The sequence below is a fragment of the Lepisma saccharinum genome, chromosome 14 (genome assembly GCF_977018435.1).
Source record: "Lepisma saccharinum chromosome 14, izLepSacc3.1, whole genome shotgun sequence".
NCBI classification, from domain to species: Eukaryota; Metazoa; Arthropoda; class Insecta; order Zygentoma; family Lepismatidae; genus Lepisma; species Lepisma saccharinum.
The window spans coordinates 37338916-37358820 of NC_139242.1; the positions used below are offsets into that span (position 1 = coordinate 37338916).

General features: G+C 38.6%; 1 protein-coding gene across 1 annotated transcript in view; it reads left to right on the forward strand.

The window, feature by feature from the left end:
* Positions 1–16818, forward strand: part of LOC145998483 (alkaline phosphatase-like) — a 17735-nt gene extending 917 nt beyond the window's left edge. Inside the window, exons 2-9 of the mRNA XM_083134899.1 lie at positions 357–577; positions 3780–3972; positions 6334–6497; positions 7682–7895; positions 10374–10507; positions 11251–11449; positions 13463–13675; positions 16196–16818. Coding sequence (XP_082991025.1) covers positions 357–577; positions 3780–3972; positions 6334–6497; positions 7682–7895; positions 10374–10507; positions 11251–11449; positions 13463–13675; positions 16196–16380 — 1523 coding nt within the window. The 3' untranslated portion in view covers positions 16381–16818. The remainder of the gene's footprint in view (positions 1–356; positions 578–3779; positions 3973–6333; positions 6498–7681; positions 7896–10373; positions 10508–11250; positions 11450–13462; positions 13676–16195) is intronic.
* The last annotated feature ends 3087 nt before the right edge of the window (positions 16819–19905 follow it).

The following is a 19905-nucleotide window of genomic DNA, read 5'->3' on the forward strand; positions in this document are numbered from 1 at the left end:
AAAATAAAAACGAGAGAGAAGAGGGAGAAATAAAGAGAAGGGGAAAAGAAAAAGAGATTGAAAAGTGAGAAAAAGAGAAATGGAAATAGAGAGATAGAACAGGGAAAGAGAGAGTGATATAAGTGGGGTAAAAAACAAGAAGAGAGGTAAGAGGAGGATAAAAGAGGGAGAAAATGTAGAAAAGATAGAAGAAGGGATATAAAGATAACAGGGAGAGGGAAGTGCGAGGACAAAAAAAGAGTGGAGAGCGAGGGAGAGAGAGAAGTTAAGACGTTACGTTATTAGAGCAGACTGAACATAAGTTCTATGGTTCACAACTGTGTTATAATTAATTACACCTACTTTCCTGCTTTTAGATTCTATGCATTGGTATTCATTAGGCCAGGAAGAGCTAGATGTAGCCCTGAAGACAAAACTTAATACAGGCTTAGCGAAGAATGTCATAGTCTTCGTTGGAGACGGAATGGGACCGAACACCATCACCGCTGCTAGAATCTACAAGGGACAGAAACAGAAGAGGAGTGGAGAGGAAGGAAAACTGGTGTTTGAGAACTTTCCTCACATTGGTCTTCTCAAAGTAAGTCGCTTCATTTATCTGTAGATTATCTACTCGTCATGTGGACGAAGGGGGCGCTTGCCCCTCCCAAATTAAATGCCTAGACTAGTTTCTGCGTACATGTTGAATTTTTTAATTTGAATTTAAAATTTTAGGGTGCGTCATCACTAAGGCTATTTTGAACCCGTCACATTTTACGGGGTCCAGCCCCTTACCATTACACATAACAACTCTAACGTTATATAACTAAAATCATAAAATATTCTGACTTTCGTTAAAAGCTGAGGCTGTAAAGGGGCACTCAGCACACATAAGGACAAAAGAACAGGACAATACAAACAAAATTATACTGGCCATGGGTCCAGTCGCCAGAGCCTCGTTAGTCTTCAGTCCAGGGTGCACTACGTGGAACTGAGGTTGACTATTGGGTGCAATACGTGGAAGGAGCACCCCTTACACCCCTTGCGTACATGTAAACATTATGGATGGTTATTATGGATATTTAGTAAATATAGTAATAGCGAATGTTTGTTTGTTTCAATTGTTGTTTTAAGTCCACTTTATGCACCTCTCGGGACTGAACCTAGTGGGATCCGAACCACTGTGCAATGTGTCCTCACCGGGTATCGAACCCGGAACCCCTTGATTACAAGGTGACGACGTTACCACTACGCCACCGAGGAGGCGAACGTCAATTATCATAACAATTATTATTTGTTCCTAATTCTGTATTGCGGTCTCCTGCTTAGAATCGACATATCAAATCAAAATTAAAATATAAATTGATTGATTCGCTTTAATTTACTTCGCTTTTTGTGCCACTGTTGGCTAATTGGCGAAGATGAGGATGCGTGATGATATGATGAAATTGGTAAATGGGAGCTCACAAACATGTCCAGGCCAGGATTCGAACCCGGGAACCGTTAATTCCTATATAAAATTGTAGCGTTGTGTATTGTTTATGTAAAACTATGTAAATATCCGTTAGAATGGACTTCCGCAGGAAAAACGCCCTTCCCAAGTGCAATTCCTGGATCCGCCACTGGATCCGCGATTACGAGGAATGCGACCTGTAATTTTCAAGATAGAGAGCTGAAAGTGCACATCGTACTGAACGGGGAACATTTCATACTTAAAGATGTGTTTAATTTTTAATCGTCTTCCCCAACCACAAACAGAAGGGAGGGCATGAGCGCCTGAAAAACAAACGGTGAAAATTGTTTATTTGGTTCATTGTGCATTTTACGTTGGGACATAACATAAAAGTTTTAATTCAAAATAAAGCATTGCCACAATTTCGAAATTCCTTGCCATAGCCATCGCCAGATTATTTTGTAAGTGGAACTCAACCGATTGATAAAACTTGATTAGTAGAAAGAATTACAACATTATTACCATGGTTTTAATTGTTATTATAGAATAATAACTATTATAAACTAATAAAATTAAATCAATTTTATTCCAAATTTCTTCTTCTTCATCTTCTTATTGTTATTGTTGTGGTTGTTGTTATTATTATTATTATATAAATTGGGAGACATTGAAGGAACATCAAGCACAAATGTTTTTCATTATTTTTTTTACATTTCATGCAGCTGGTTACTGCATTTTGTTATTAAAGAAGGCTTTGAAAGTAAGGGGAGGGGGCATTGTATGTACTCATAGAATTTATGATGTGTGGCTATGCGATCTTTCACATATATAACTATAATTTTTGAAATGTTTGAAACTGTGGAACCATTTATTCTTTGGATTATACCATTAAACGGTAGACAAGTAAATATAATATAGTTCCTGTATTTTACAATCATTTTTCTCGATCTAACTTAGATTTTACTTCAGTTATAACTAAATTAATATTATTTCTGTTATTAACAATAAAAGAAACAAGCATTTTCGTAACTTAAAATGAAGAATGTTTATTTCCGGGGAGGGGGTGAATGATCAGTTCGACCCCCACCTCCCGACGCCCATGCCTATATATTGTAATCAGTGGCGTGCCCAGGATTTTCGTAAGGGAGGGGTTACCGACATGGACGTCAGCAGGATTCTTTCCAGGGAGGGGCAAGGAAGGTATTTTTTTTCAGGGAGGGGCAAACAAGGCACATTCTCTCCAAAAATAGTGTTGTTCCCTAAAAAAAACATTGCTTAAATTTGAATGTATGATGTTCATGCAATAATTAACACATATTATTGTGGCTAAAATGAAATTATATGTGTGAAATACATAATTTTTGGTTGACTTTCATTTTCCATTGGGGAATGGCACGGCCTTCCTTGCCCCCCCCCCCTTTCCGGACGCCCATGGTTACCGATACCTTTTTTTAATAGCAAGCCCTCATTTTGCCATTTTGCCTGCCTTTGAAGTTGTATTTTTTTTTTCAAATACTCGGACAAAGTGGACGGTTATGACCCCCATCCATCTTCAGCAAGCACGTCACTCCAGGCCCGTATCCAGGCAGGATCAGTGGGGGCTCAGCCCCCCCTGGAACTACCGTCAGCCCCCCTGGAACTGCAGTCAACCCCTTTGACATTAGGTAAAATTATTTTGTAAAATTTGTTTGCAGTGAAGAGTGAAAATGTAGACAGCAGATATTATTTTGCTCACAACTTTGGGGAAGAATAAGTTCAAAGAGCATGAACAGAAGCTGTAAGTAAAGGCTCTTCTCTAGACTTTAGAAAGTTTCTTCATAGGGGAGCTTCTTTAGCTGTACCTTCGCTGCCTCTGTTGCGACCTCCCGTTTAGAGAGAAATCTGTGACTTTCGCATCCTCATGAAAATTTCCTCCATATCTGCGTCAAAGTTCAACAGTTTCCAAGTTTCGGAAGGAAGGGGGATTTCATTGCTTCAGCAAGGTGTGGAATGTTCGCTAGTCACTATGATTGACTATTGTCCATTTTTGTCTGATATAAATAGTTAAATACGTGTAGTATTTAGTATGTAGTAAGGTACGAATTCAGTAGCATTCAAGTAACACTTCAAGAAATATTTTAAAAGATATAGAAAAATGTAGTATTTGTATATTTCTAAACCTTATATATAACTTCATGACCCCCTCCCCCCCCCCACAATTTGCCTTCATTTAATACTGTTAAACTGTGGGAAAATGGACTTGATTTACAAAGCCCCCCCTCATAACCCGTGAGCCCCCCTGGAGATCAATTATAGCTACGGGCCTGCGTCACTCATTTTAATCTTCAATGTCCGTTCCTTTCCGTTGCAGACTTACAGCGTCGATAAGCAAGTCCCCGACTCGGCTTGTGCTGCCACCGCCTTGTTCTGCGGCGTGAAGACGAACTACGAGACCTCTGGTGTGGATGCAAGGACCAAGTATGGAGACTGCGCGTCCTCCCTCAGCTCTGCCACGCGCGTTCCGTCCATCATCCAATGGGCTCAAGATGCAGGAAAGCACACAGGTGAGAGGCGAGACTACGAGTTTGCGCTAGTCAAGAGATCTACATGAGGTATCTTCTTCCATGCTCAGATGTGCTACAAGGTTGCGTATCTGCAGGATAAAGGGTGGATAGCTTTGGCAAGAGGGCAGTTGCCCTCCTAATACTTGATTGATTGATTTGGTGTTTGAAGTCCACTTCATGTACAGTAGGCTAATTGGGTCTGGACCTACAGTTTGTAGTGGGATCCGAACCATGTGCCTCAAACCCCCCTAATACTCCCACTTAGAAATTTAGTGTAGAGGAATCCTTATCACCGTTACAAACAATAGTTCCAAGCAACTATGGAGGGGAAGGTAGTTGAAGTTGAACTTTGTATACTCTGTCCAGGTAATGTCTGGAGCAAGGTCGCGCATAACGGCAGAGAAAGGGAGAAGGCGAGTGGGCGGAGCGAAGCAGTTCACGCTGCTGCAATTGCTGGTAGCAACAGTCACTCTTCCCCCTCCAAGCAATCCCGTTACCTAGCACGTGTTCATTACTGGAGCCCTCTTGAGTCACTACTTGCGCAGAGTCATCCTTTCCTTCGCTAGCTCCACAGATTTCCGTACAGAGCATAGTTGAACTAACCCAGTTCGTTCTCTAGCAAACTACTCCCTCTGTCCCATAATTATTGTCCATTCAAACTGTGACATTGGTGTATACAGAAAAAGAACATGAAACAAGGGAATGAGTCATACAACTTTACTACTCAAGGATCAGTACAAATTGTGCTTTCCATCTGCCTCTTCGTCTGTCATTTCTGTACTACCATTTTGGCATACCGGACTATAATTATGGGACAGAGGGAGTACTTGTTATTAACACTCCCACATACTTTTTCGTTAGTTGTGTTACCACTATGCGTCTGCAGAATAAATTGCCCATACATTCGAAATGAAAAAATATGTGTAGTTGTTTTGAATCTGCTGTACGAATCCATGTTTGTATGTGTATTAGTCCCTGAATCACAGAGAGGGGAAATAAGGGGGTGCAGAGAACACTGGTGCCACGAAAGTTGGAATTCTAATAGTGATTTTTAGGTAGGTCCGAACACCTCTCTGTTTCGTACCCATCAATGCAATAAAACAGTGAGATGGAATGAGGTTTCTTTCCCCCTAACTGAATTTTCATCAAGACTTTTGCCCCCTCCCCTCCCCTAATCAGAAGGTCTGCGCACGTCTATGATCCTCATGACGATTTGCTTCGGTAATTCAGAGAAATAAATCATATTATCATTTTTAGTCGGTTAGTATTCTCTTATCATGAAGTTTTGGAGTCTTTGCTTTGAGTGCAGTCTATGCACAGACAGCTTAATCGGGTCTGGAACTACAGTTTAAAGTGGAGTATGAACCATTATGTGCCTCCACCGGATATATAACTCGGATTCGGAACCTTTTGATCACAAGGCACGAAGTTTCAAGTTTTCAATCCCGCAGCAAGTTACAAGTGTTAACATAAGCGTCGGGATGAAGGGTCGAACTTCATCACCATAACTTCTTTTCAAGTTATGAAAAAGCAGAAAGTTTCTTATTTTCAATGTTAATAACAGAAATAAAGTTTTAGTATTCGAACTGAAAAATCTAAGTAAAAAAATGCACTAAATCGAAAAAAAAAATAGTATGAAATACAAGAACCAGTTTATGTTTGCTTTCATATTCTACCATTTCATCCAAATAATAAATATTTCCGTAATTATCGAAATTCCAAAAGCTAGAGATTTAACTGAGATGTTACTGTATTGTCACATAACTTTATGACTAAAATTTTCCCTTCACTGTTAAAGCTTTTGTTAGGGATGCGTGTAAAATTTATTATCAAAATAGAAAAACTATGCATTTCAGCACACTAATAATAATAAATAATAATAATGGGAGACGCTTGTGCTGGATATTCACTTATTTGGTAGATCGAGTAGAAAAATATCCTAAAAAATAGAACAAAATAATTTAAACATTTCATCAAAGCAATTGTTAATGTAGGTTACACTAATAATGAGAGAATAATAGCGTTTGAATTGTCCTCCTTCTCCGTGGCCGTGCGGTCTAAGGCGCTGTGCTTTGGACTCCAATTGCAGGACGGCCTGGGTTCAGTCTGGGTTCTCGGCCTGTGTATAGGACTGATGGCCGTAGCAACCCCCCATCGTGAGGAAATTGGGGAGCTACGATTGAGTAGCGTAACCCGGTCACGGATATCTCCTACAACGTGCAAACCCCACATGATCTCATTACTGGTCGAAGAGCTCCACACCTCTAGGTAGGAAGAAGTCGGGAGATAGGCCAAGGCCCTTACGGGCTGTAGAGCCACGGGTTATATTGTATGTGTAACTTATTTAAAATTGCTTTCCAGGATTTGTCACAACTACTCGAGTCACTCATGCAACTCCCAGCGCCCTCTACGCTCACGTTCCCAACCGCAAGTGGGAATGCGAAGCCGTGATGGGTAATGGAACAGAAAAATGCAAGGACATCGCAAGGCAACTCGTGGAAGATGCACCTGGAAAGAACATAAGGGTAAGGGCATTTATTTTGTAACGTGACAGATCATAGGTTTCTACTTTTACAATATGTGTCTCACATTATCTGTCCAATCGCATCTTGGTTGCTCCCACCACAGGTTACCGTCAGTGGGAGAGCAGAGAAACCGCCAAGGGTTTTCCACTTCCACAAATACAAATTAATAATAATTTATGATGTTTACAAATATGCATGTGTAAATAATCATATATTTGTGTTGCACTAGAAATATCCACAAACTCTAATTCAGTAAATTTTGCTGTTCTTAGGTATTACTTTAGTTTACTGTGCATGGTTACTAATGCGAGTCGCATCTTAATTGGAAATAATTTTAGTGTTTCTCTTTTAACTTCTTTTTTCTTCGTTCTTAGAAAGCTGGATGAAGGCGAAGCGTGTTCGTTTAAGCCCACTTTATAATGCTCAGATAGGCTAATCGGGACTTGACGTATTCTGTAAAGTGGGGTCTCAATCATCATGTAATATCCCTCTACCAGGAATAGAACCGGGAACCCCTTGATTACAAGGCGACAGCTTTACCAACGTCATCGGTGAGACCACAGCTGAAGGAAGAAGAGAAATGTAGAAGGGAGAAAGAAAGATCGACAGAAAAATGGAAGGACATAGAAGGCAAAATCAGCAAAGAGAAAAATAGAAAAGTGCGGAAAGGTAGAAACACAGAACAAAGAAATATTCGAGCAAGGTAGAAAGAATAAGGCGGGTTCCGTTAAGAGAAAATGACACATGAGGAAAGGTAAAAGAAAAATATGGTTAGAGAGAGAGAGAGAGAGAGAGAGAGCGTAAACAAGTGTAAAATTTATATAATTTCTGTATTTATCCTAAATTATCAATATCTACCTCCCGCCCGCCATCAACTCCAAATTCTATCTTTGGCACCGTTCTTGCGGGAGTCGGGAACAGAAAGGACAAGTATGTATTCTCCCGAGACACACACACACACACACACACACACACATATACATATATATATATATATATACATATATATAAGTATTGTGCAATATGCTACCCTTATAGTTACAAAAAGACAAGATATATTTACCTTGAGATATTGATACAAAGGTCTCAGCTGCAGTGATGCACAGCTAACAGTTAAAAAAATTATTTAACTTTTAACAGTGTAATTAAACTTCTCAGAATTAGCAGACTGGTTTGTTCCGTAGGTGATAATGGGAGGAGGTTGGCAGTGTCTGACAAGGAACTATACAAACAGTTCTTCAGATCCAATAGATACATGGGCGTGCAGAAGAAACGATGGAAAGGATCTTGTGAAACAGTGGCAGAACGATAAACAAACTAGAGGTGCCACCTTTCGGGTACTGAGGAAAACTGCTGACATGGATGATTTAGATATCAGCAGCACTGATTACGTAATGGGTAAGAAAAACTGTTATTTACGTGTTTGTTACATTTGCCTGCAATTATTTTAATATATTTAATTATTGAAACCATTTACACTCAGCAGAAATTTGAAAGAATGAAAGAAAAAAAGAAAATTTTCTGACCAGGAGAAATCATATTTCCGGGTAAAGTTGTAATTCTTGAAAATAATGATTGCTAAGAGTTCATTACTACCATCTCGACGTCTGAGTGATCAAGTTTCGAGGTTCGAGTCCTGGCATTGGTATGGGTGTTCTTTATGAGCAATCATTCATCAATTTCACTTAATTATTACTCATCGTCGCGATTAACTAAAGGTGGCAGAAAAGCGATTCTCCTCAGAGGTGGAAGTTGTATTAATGTTTCTTCAATAAAAATTGTCATCTTTGTAAAAGGAACGACGAAAATATCGTGAGATAGGACTATTTTAAGCCGTTTCTTACATGAAGAGAGGAGAAAAAGAAAGCACACGATGCATAAAATTTGGCCTCACCGATGGGGTAGTAACAATGTCGTTGACTCGTAATCAAGAGGTCCCGTGCCACTCTTGCCTAATCGCGAAGATGAGGATGAATGGTGATAAGCTGACATGGACAGCACACGACACAAGCATCACAGAGGATTATACTGGATGTAAGCATAGGCGTAGCTAGAACTTTATATTTGGGTGTGCACAAAGAAAAAAATGAGGTCTTGTACCTTTTTAATAGCATATTTTGCAACACAATCATTTGGCTCTTTAACTGCACTGATGTTTGTAAAGGAATATAAATTCACTAAATGACAGTGTTTAAAATTTCTGAATATATGTAGTAGAAAAAATCAAATTGCATAGAAATTACACACACACAAAATGTTCATAAATGTTACAAACAAATACATCAAAATACACGTCATATATAACAAGAGACGTCTGTCAAAAGGTACAATGTTCTTAAACTCATCAATAACTTCATTTACATCAATCGACGAAGCTTTTTCCTGTTCCACAAATAGCAAGAGCAGGGCTTCCAATCTATCCTGCTTCTGAGTTGCTCTTAATTTAGTTCTAACTTGGGAAAGCTTGGAGAAAGCTCTCTCACACGTGCAGCTTGTGACATGTATAGAAGAAAGGCGCTGCAGTACAGAGTAGAATGCAGTAAATATCTTCCTTCCTCAATGACATCAAAAAATCGAAAAACTACAGACACTCGTTTCGTCAGCGATAATGCACACGTTTCTACCAAGTAATGACATTTTCAACTTCTTACAAACTGCCGCTTATTTTTTCTCTTATTGAAATATCTGTCTTTAATTCTCTTTGATAAAGCAGCCCATTAGGGTGTGCCTAGGCACACCCGGCACACCCCGTAGCTACGCCTATGGATGTAAGTCCAGACACACTACGCGGAAGAGAGGTATACATTTTTGTGTGTCTTCAGAAAGGACCCTACACCCCCGTTTTTAAGGATATGTTGGAGGATGTTTATGCATTATTATCCCAGCAGGGTAACTTTGAACACTGAGTTACATCTCAACCAGCTAGACTCTTCCTGCAAAATAAGCATTTGGATTACTAACTTCCTCGTTTTTAATAGGAAACTTTGAACTATTTGACCTGTTTCTCTATTATCGCAATCAATGCTTAGCTGATAGGCAATAAAAACGCTTGTCTACATGTTCAGCTAAGTGATTAATTGCGTGTCAAAATGCATGTCATAATTTGACTGGAGTAAGCAAATTTAGTCATATATTTACAAATCTTAAGCTCGTTTTGAGTGACGATAGCAATTAAAATCAATAACTTCATAACCTTCCATTACTATTCCTCCCCCCTTTTCCGCCTTTGAGATTACTGCCAAGGATAGAAAGATTTCAATCTCTTACGTACTTAATCCCACACTAAGCCTCACCAGAAGGGTTTGCAGGCTGGGGAGATTCATAAAAATTTGCATTTGGTTAAAATAAAAATGGAATGAAAAAGTCCTCCAACTGAAGCCACAAAAAAGTGATTGACTTGGGTAGCATACCCAGGAGAAGACATTGAGCTCTATCTAGTCTTTGTTATTTCCTTTAAAATTGTCATATTTATTACGTTTAATTTAGTATGTGTTAGGGAGATTTCAAACCGAAGCGACAATCTGCACGTGATGCTCGTCGCTTGCGTTTCACTCGGACTGGACCGTTTTCTCAATACCGTGCAATGTTACCTCGGTCCGTTGTTCGCGCATGTAGGGTGAATTGAGGGAGCTTTTAGACCAAAGCGATACGCGACACATGCCGCTTGGGAACGAGCCAATCAACAGCAACGTTTCACACCGTAGCGACAATACCTAGGTATAGGCCGCAATGCCTGTCAAATCCTTAGGCGACACCTGTCGCAATTCGCTTTGGTCTGAAATCTTCCTTCAATAATTCGTCTCATCTAATGTCACATTCTACGTCAGAATTAAACGATGAAATAGTCTAACTCGTCACATGTGACCTTCTTTACAGGAATCTTCTCAAACGGCCATATGCCTTATGACTACCAGAGAGATAAAAGCAGCACTGGACAACCGTCTCTCTCTCAAATGACAAAGGTGGCGATTCAATTGTTGCAGAAGTCTCTGAATGGATTCGTGTTGGTTGTGAGTATGATCATAGTAATAACATTATAATTTGGCATATAGTTAGGGGAGAGTACTCCTGTCAGGTTCCTTTCTGCACAGGGAACATTTACCACTAGGCTATAGTCTAGGGGCCGCAAGTCCGGAGGGCCCACAACAATAAGACGCTGAAAGGGAAGAAGTGACAAAGACCATCGACATGCTGTTACCAGGGCAGGGGGTGTTTGCACACCCCTTTATTTTCTTCAGCACCCCCGAACTCGGCTCGTGTAGCAACTGGAACCGCGTCACTTGCCGTGAAATTGGATGTGCATAACTCCTCAACACACGTGCATAGATTTGCTGTAATTAAAATGTTTCACAATTACAGGTAAAGTAATCACGTACTTTGTCACAGAAGATGTTGGAAATGTTTTCTCTGTACTGCCACATATTTGAGAAAGTTACCTTAAAAATCTCCTTAACATCAATTCCTTAATTGGAGGTTCTAATCCTCTATAATACCTACGTAGTGCAAAGAACAAATAGCTCAATGATATAATAGTAACTTAATGTGATTAAAATTGCTACATAGTATTATTTGTAATTATAGAGGGACCACGTGGCTATTTATGAGAAACAAAGAAATCCTGTTTTTCATACCTCTTTATTCAGCTCAAAATATTATTTTCCCCCAGAGTTTGCACCCTCCTACTAGGACCGGCTCTGATTAATGATTGTGATATCTTAAAGGTAGGAATTACTTAATGAGTGTTTAATTTCAGGTTGAAGGAGGCCGAATAGATGAAGCCCACCACAGAGGCTATGCGAGGAGAGCTCTAGATGAGACACTGGCCTTTGAAGCCGCTGTACAGACGGCTCTGGAGTCGACCGACGAATCTGATACATTGATTATTGTCACAAGCGACCACACTCACACTCTCACTATAAGCGGGTATCCTGAACGAGGAACAAACATTCTAGGTAAGCATTAGCTACTTCTAGACAACATGTGAGAGTGTAAGGATATTTTTTTAAAAAAAATAATTGAACCACTCACCTTGAAATGAGAGACGTGGATAATTGATCTGCATAAAATCGCGTAACTGTTTATGCTGGCAAGCATTACTAAAACTTGCGATCAAACACACAAGAATAGAGAAACAGATAAATGACAGCAAATCGCCGTTCCATGCTTCGTGAACACATGTATCTTCATGAAAAACTAAATATGCTGACCAAGGCAGTAATTTATTTTATTAAAAACATAAACTAAAACGTAACGTTTCAAACTTCTAGCAAGGTCTTCATCAGACTCTGTATCAAGTACAAAAGTTTTGTACTTGATACAGAGTCTGATGAAGACCTTGCTAGAAGGTTGAAACTTTACGTTTTAGTTTATGTTTTTAATAAAATAAATTACTGCCTTGGTCAGCATATTTAGTTTTTCATAATCATGAAAACAAGGCTTAATGGTGTTATAAATGTATCTTCAGTTCGTTCCCTTTCGCTCATAGAGTATAAATGGAAATACATGCTCTCAGTTGTTGCATTCGGCGTAAGCGAATAGAGAGTGGGGGAGGATAAGAGAGAGAGAGAATGTAGAGACAAGGAAAGAAGAATTGATTGATTAATTTGTTGTATTTTACTTCGCTTTTCTCCAGATTTGGATAATCGCGAAGATGGGGATGAAAAATGATAAGTTGAAATTGATGAAAGGACAATCACAAGCACACGCATGGACAAGGGGACAACAGGAACCCCAGAGGATTATGCTGACTGTGAGTCCAGACGCCAGAGCCTCGTTAGTCTGCAAGAATGCACTCCACCGTGTACTCTGTGGAAGAGAGGTTGACATTTGGGTACTTACGGCAAAGTCAACCCTTACACCCCAGAGGAAAGACAAAAGACACACACGGATACAAACACTTTTCCCACAGAATAAACTGCAATTGACAACATGTATACCTATATATTCATTTCTTGCTCGAGAAATTACAAGACTTCGACAATGAGGTTCCATTTAGCTAAACTGCCCTAGAAACTCTCAACATTCCCATTTAATCAACTTGTAACTTTTTTTAAATATGATTTTTCAAGTATTTCTAGATGATTTCGAAAACGAGATACTTATCTGTCTGCACTATTCTGAAAATATTGGAACTACAGGGTGGCCCAAAAGTAGATATACAGTATACATCACTGTCGGCCTGGCATTGTTGTTTGTAAGTTCATTATCCTTTTCAGATATCTTGATCCTATTAATGATGGCTGGTAATTTGAAAGTACACAGTCGTAGTACTACCATAACTTGTTGTTTGTTCATTAATTATTGATGAATAAAGTCACTGGTACTGTATACCTACTTTTGGGCCACCCTGTATAAGAACCCTATATGTAACCGACGATTCCGATTCTGATTCGGGAAATAATTTTCTGCATTTCTGGATCCTGAACTGTTAAGAAATTGCGAAATATGCGTACAAGGACAAATTGACAAACTTAGAAATTTATGCCCATATATGTGTGATTAAATGGTATACGAGGGCTGTTGGAAAAGTTTCTCCAAACTACCACCAACAGTGACGCTATTGTTCCGCTATTATAAAAATCGGATGAATAGACCCTTTTTTTACGTTTAAATTATCTTTCATTGTTTGTTTAAGCCTATTCGTTTATTTTTCACAGTAGTTTGAAAAAGTAGTTTCGTGTGAGAAATGGAAATTTTTCGTGAACACTTTCGGGCAATGATTTCTTATCATTTCAAATGTAGTTTAACACCGAAACAATGCATCGAGCGACTTTATTTGGCTTTTGGGAATGAAGCACCATCCAATAGGACTATGTACAATTGGTTTTTCACATGTCTTTTTCGTATTGATTGCAGAAACCTTTCCAGCAGCCCTCGTATCAATGTCGTTGTAACTTTCGTAGCAAAATACTACAAATTCATGTCATATCTTGAGTCAACGGAAATGATATTGAACTGTCTTTCAGGCATAGCAGAGGTATCTAAAATCGACAACATTCCGTACACAACTCTAATGTACGCTACAGGAACGGGCTTCGACTATTATGTGAATGATAACCGAGTGGTTAGGCCCGATCCACGGCTGAAGAACTTCACCGGGTTCGATTACAAGCAACAAGCTGCTGTTCTGCAGGATGAAGAGACGCACGGAGGGGGAGACGTGGCTGTGTACGCTTCCGGTGAGTAGTACAGCTTGACCAAGACAAGAATTTTTATTTTTATTTAATTATTTGTTTGCTTCCTACAAAGAGAATCTCCAATTACAGGAAAGCTTACATAATTCAAATAATAAACATATAAGAGTGTAGATTACATATAAACACACACACACACACAAACGCATTTATACGCACAAGATAATACGTGAAGTACTACAGGAAAGAAACATATATACATCCAACCATATACATAAATATTCATTGTTCAGAACATACCCTTTACATAGTATTGAATTGAAAAAATAATAATAATAAAAATAGCATAGAAGGTAAAATAATTTCAGAACAATGGAAAAATGCACAGTAGAATGGATTCACATATGTATATCTAGTCTTTTTCAAAAAATGTTTTTTTGTGTTTTTTAGATACAAGGAAAGTGGCAGACTAAAATCCAGATTTTCATGCTTTGTAGAAATATTATTATATGCAGAACAAAGTCTGAATATAGGTGATGATTTGTATTTTTCTGTTCTCGGTATATCACAGAGGAAAAGGTGCCGCATCGATAAGATTTGATTTTCTAGTATTAAATTTAAACTGATGAAGAAAGTTACTATTATCCAGAATTCCATTTACTGTTTTGTAAAGAAATATTTGTTGTGCTAATTCTCTTCTACTACTGAGGCTTACATAACAAAACTCTTTCAATAAATACTTATAAGATAATTTCATCTCGTAAACAGATACTTGATTCTTCTTGTAGTATAAGTACCATAGAAATCTTTTTTTTTAATTTGCTCTATTCTATTTTTATAAGATATAAACCCAGAATGCCCCTGTGGCGCTGTAGTCGAATTTTCAATCGTAAGCGAGCGGAGGGAGATTGAGCGATGCAATCAGCTGCTTGCATTGTTCCCGTGATCCTCACTCGCTCTAGATCTCTCATCATGGCCATATATTTGATTTGATTTGATTTATGTTATTTTACTTCGCGTTTTGTGCCTCTTGGCTAATTTGCGAAGATGGGGATGAGTGATGAAATGATGAAATTGATGAATGGACATTCACAAACAACCATGCCCGAGCGGGATTCGAACCCGGGACCCCTGGCGTCGCAGCGCGATGTGCTAACCACTCAGCCACAGTGTCCGGCTAAGGTCATATATAGACTACACATGTATTAATAAGAATATTTCCCTAAGGAGATTGGATGCAAGTATTAGTTTCATTTTCTTTAGTTCTACCCTCCATAAAATTATAATATTTAGATCTAATTTGATGACATAATTAATAATTCGTTCGTAGATGTAGTACATATCTTTAAAGTGTCAATTTTTATGTGGGAATTTTTGAAAAGAAAACAACGTGTTTTGCAGCTAAATCATAAATAAGAAGGCGTTTCGGCTTCTGCAATGTTAAGAAGATTTGCACTTGACAAAATATATTCTGCAGTGAATTATCGTACACAAGATATCAATCGCCGGCCCCCATGGCGGAGTGGTTAGCACCAGAGATGTCCAGCCTCCGGAGGTCAGGACTCATGAGACCCGGACTCAGTCTCAGCCTCCAGAAGCCTTGCGAGGCCGTGTGAGGTCGAAGGCCGACCTTTAGCTTGGTTGGAGGCCGGGCCTTGCGACGCCGAAGTCAAATGGACATATCTGGTTAGCACATCGCGCCTCCACGCCAGGGGCGCCGGGTTCGAATCCCAGCCTGGGCATTTGTGTTTGTGAGTATACATTCATCAATTTCATCATATCATCACTCATCTCCATCATCGTAATTAGCCAAAAGTGGCACAAAAGCGAAGTAAAATAAACTAAATCAATCAAAAATCAATCAACAAGATGCCAGTTTGCTATCTATTTGTAATAATTAAGATCTTCTTGACGGGATAATTACACATGATAACTGTACTAATTACTAATCAAATATAAATTTAATTATCAAGAAGGGGTACTGATTAAAATATAATTCACATGTAAATCGTGATATCTATCCTTTTGCTGCCCTATTATGGTACTCTTCTCAGAGTTACACCACAGATAAAGGTATCTTATCTGTGGTTACACATACCCACAGTTATGAAAAAAAAATGCTTCTTAGGATTCTTTTCACATTCTTCATTCTAGTTTTGCTTTCAATCGCAGCTGGTTGATCGTTTAACCCGGTGATTTTGTCACCTCTTCGTAGTTTTTGATTGTTCCTTTTGCACTGACTGCTAATGAAAAAACTGCAAATACTAGTGAAAAAAGTAGCCTAACTATAGAATATAATACCACAACGACATAAAAATAACACAATAATGTAAGATAGATTTGAATATTAGCATAATCCTGCTGATTGTGTGTATCATGCAACATAGTATGATTGTACAGTATAACAGACTAGAATTTGAAAAATGACTGTTCCGTCAAATCGTATAGTTCGTTGTTATTACATTGCATTACAAACTCATTGATAAACTGCTTTTGAAAAGACTGTTTACAAAGAATGTATACAACAATGATTAACAATAGCATTTTCATGCCTTTGTCTTTCAGGACCGATGGCGCATCTGTTCCATTCTGTTCATGAACAAAGTTATGTGGCTCACGTCATCAGCTATGCTGCGAACATGGGTCCTCGTCAAAGGAATGGGAATAGCAGAGTCACGAGTCATATCGGATCAGTATTTGTGGCAGCCATAATTTCATTGTTCAACACACTCCTGCAGCTGCGTCGATAAGGAAAGGCGACCAGTGACATGTAAACATTTGTGATTGTGTTCTTTTTTATTGACATTAAATTGAGTTTTAACCGTAAAGTATATGCGTTCTTGGGACAGCAAGTCACGCATGGTTGAAAGCATCAGGAACCTTCACACTGTGAAATGTACGAGTTTGTACGTACAAGGGTTGTTTACGTAGTACCTACAAGGGTTTGACATTAATAATGGCCGATGTTCTGACGTTGCCAAAAATTGATGACTGATATCTAAGGATGAAACGTATACGTATTATGATTAGGGGCAGATTTAAGTCTAGGCTCAGTAGGCCTCATTCGAACTTTCTAAATGTTATACACGTGCAAAGACATCCGCTTGGAAACATCTGAGGCCTGGGCATCTCCATAAATTTTTGTAGGATATGTCAGGCCATTGATAAAAGTTAAATAGTAATAATAGCAAGAGTAATAATAATAATTTTCAAGTTATGCATGTCATTATACAATAATAACTATTATAAACTTAATAGAAGTAAATCAATTTTATTCCAAATTTATTGTTATTGTATCCCTGGAAAGACTCTCCTACTCAATACACCAAATGAGTGAATATGTAGCAAAACTATTTTGCATTTTTTTTAAAAAAAATTTCGTACAGTCACTGTACTGAAATGTATAACTCTATTTTCTTACTACGATTTACACACAAAAGCTAGGATAAATTTTTAGTCATGAAGTTTCTTATGTGACCTCTCATATAAAATTAATTTCTAGAATATTGAAAGCTGTGGAACTATTTATTCTTTGAACTAAACACAGTATATGTGAAAACAAAACCTGGTGCCTGTATTTTATTTTAAACTTTTTCGATCTTGGGGAGCTTTCAGACCAACATATCGCTTCGGAACGAGCCAATCGACACCAACAGGCCTCACAGGCAAAGATGAGGATGAGTGATAATTTGATGAAACTGATGATGAAGGGACTCTCACAAAGAACATCCATGTCCAGGCCGGGATTCGAATCTGGGACCTCTGGCGTCATAGTTTAGCGTAAGAGACCATAGTGCGCGGAGGGGGCAAAAGTGGCAAAAAAAAAATGGGGGAGGGAATGTGTAGACATTGTATTTTAGAAATGTTATGACATTGTTTTAAGAACACCTTTACAAGCAGTACGAGAAGAATTTCTTTTCAAGAAAGTGTTTCCGGTGTATCCACTATTTGTGTGCAAGGGGAATTTCCCCTACTCCATTACCACCACTTGTAATCTCGTATCACAAGTTTCTGTGGCCATTCTAGAGTTTCGGTTTCATGCCAGTCTTTCACTATCACAGAAACTTGTTGATGATGTGTTTGTCAAATATTTATTTATGTACAGCATAGTCATAAAGTCTCGGAAAGTTATGTGGAGTTAAAAACGACATTAATTGGCCTACCTACAATGCGAAATTTCTATGACACATAAAAGATGGCAACAGCAGTAGAAATCGTGAATACAACTGTTATTGAACTATAAACGATAAATTATTACAAGAACACGTATAAAGAAGCAATACTTGTAAGCAATTGTATTGCTTACATCTACTACTTATCTATAGGTATTCGTCGGAACAAGACAGTGGGATGTTCGTTGTGGCTTGCAGCAAAAAGACGAATTGGTAACATTATCGTATGGGTAAAACGGATTCCTTCAAATTTCCTTCAAATTTACAGGAGAAAGTACTTACGGAAATCATTTTCTTGAGCGTTTTGGAAGTTCCTGAATGTAGATTTGATCCATTTTAATGTGAATGAGTTTTGTTTTCTGCGAAAATCTCTGTCCGACACGCTGTTTCTGCTCCCGCCATTTGCTTTTTGCATGAGAGTGCAATGTTCCGTGTGTTAAGACGATGCAACCCCGTAGGCAGTGTTTCAGCCTCGCCGTGTTTTCACTAGAACCACCTGTCGAGTTCGGAACAAGCCATTTTTCCCCGAATGGGTGTCACTTATCGCACAACATTGTAGCAACATTGTGTTCGGACGTCACAGGAGAGAGCTGTTTTTACAATTTTTCTATGTATTTATGCTAATGGAACCTAACCTAACAGGCCTAACCTAACCACGTAGGCATTCCTCGTCTGACGTCAATATTCAAGGTTGCAAGATTGTTGTGCGTAAAGGAAGAGAATTAACGTATTACGAAAGAAAGATGGTTCCGACCCGCATGGGTGTCACTTATCGCACAACACTGTAGCAACATTGTGTTCTGACGTCACAGGAAAGTACATTTTCATGTTAGGCAATACAAGGTAACGCGTCTCTTAGCGAAAATATTATTTTTTCTTTGTATTTATGCTAATGGAACCTAACCTAACAGGCCTAACCTAACCACGTAGGCATTCCTCGTCTGACGTCAATATTGAAGGTTGCAAGAGTGTTGTGCGTAAAGGAAGAGCATTAACGAATTGCGAAAGAAAGATGGTTCCGAATTGCGAAAGAAAGATGGTTCCGAATTGCTGTGTATGGACAATGAACGTGGTAAATCGCAAGGTTATTTTACAAGTTCTACACGTAAATGCGACGTATTAGCATAATTTCAAATAGGGGCACGAAAGTAGATATTTTCCAGTGAACGAGGTTGCACCACTGCATAAATCGACAAAACACTCTCAGAACGCCTCCTAAACCTGTATGCTATGACGGCCATAATGTGTTACAGATTCGAAACAACAAGTAACAGTAAGTACTCGTAAATAGAGAAAATAAACATTATCTTATTTAGAAATGCATTATTTCGCCTTAAGAAATGTTACGTTAGCAATGTAAAGAAGTCCGAAATATATGATTCGTAGGTGTTTCACCCATACGATAATAGTACCGACGAATTTTCAGTGTTTAAATTTGAACTTGTTTTGATCTCGGACTGGTTAAGAAGAAATGTCAACCACAATTACAACGTTAATATCAGAAATGTTAGTCCTATAGCAACATTATTTAAATCGTCTGTCCGTCATCTTAGGCACGACCAGACTGTTTTAAACGGCATAACACCAAACGCATTACAACACTACAAAATGAAAATATTTTGTACTCACCTGCGTTGCACGATGTAAACTCATATTACTACGTGTTCTCCAGCCACTTGATATTTATTCAGGCTTCTCTTATTGTACGGTGTATCACGATATAATTATTGTATTTACAGACACAAAGAAAGTTCATTGGTCTCCTAGAAAGTAGCCACACAACTCCACGACACCAGCTTCAAATCACACCGCGATTAAACCACAGTTGCCAGACAATCTGTTTTGTTATCACTATAACATCGCTTTCAATCTTTACTTCGAAGGAGCGAGAGCGGATCTGCATAAAAGTGCAAATCGAAAGACTTTCGCTTCCAGTTGAAAGATTAAAGACTGAACTATGAAACCATTCTCGAACGATGTTCGCTTCAAATACGGTCTTGCACATTTCGGACACGGTCTGAATATTGCGATATTGGTTGAGTCTTCTGACAACTAGAAAGAAAGTGTAAACAGGATAAACTGTTGACATGTTCAACTTTGCTG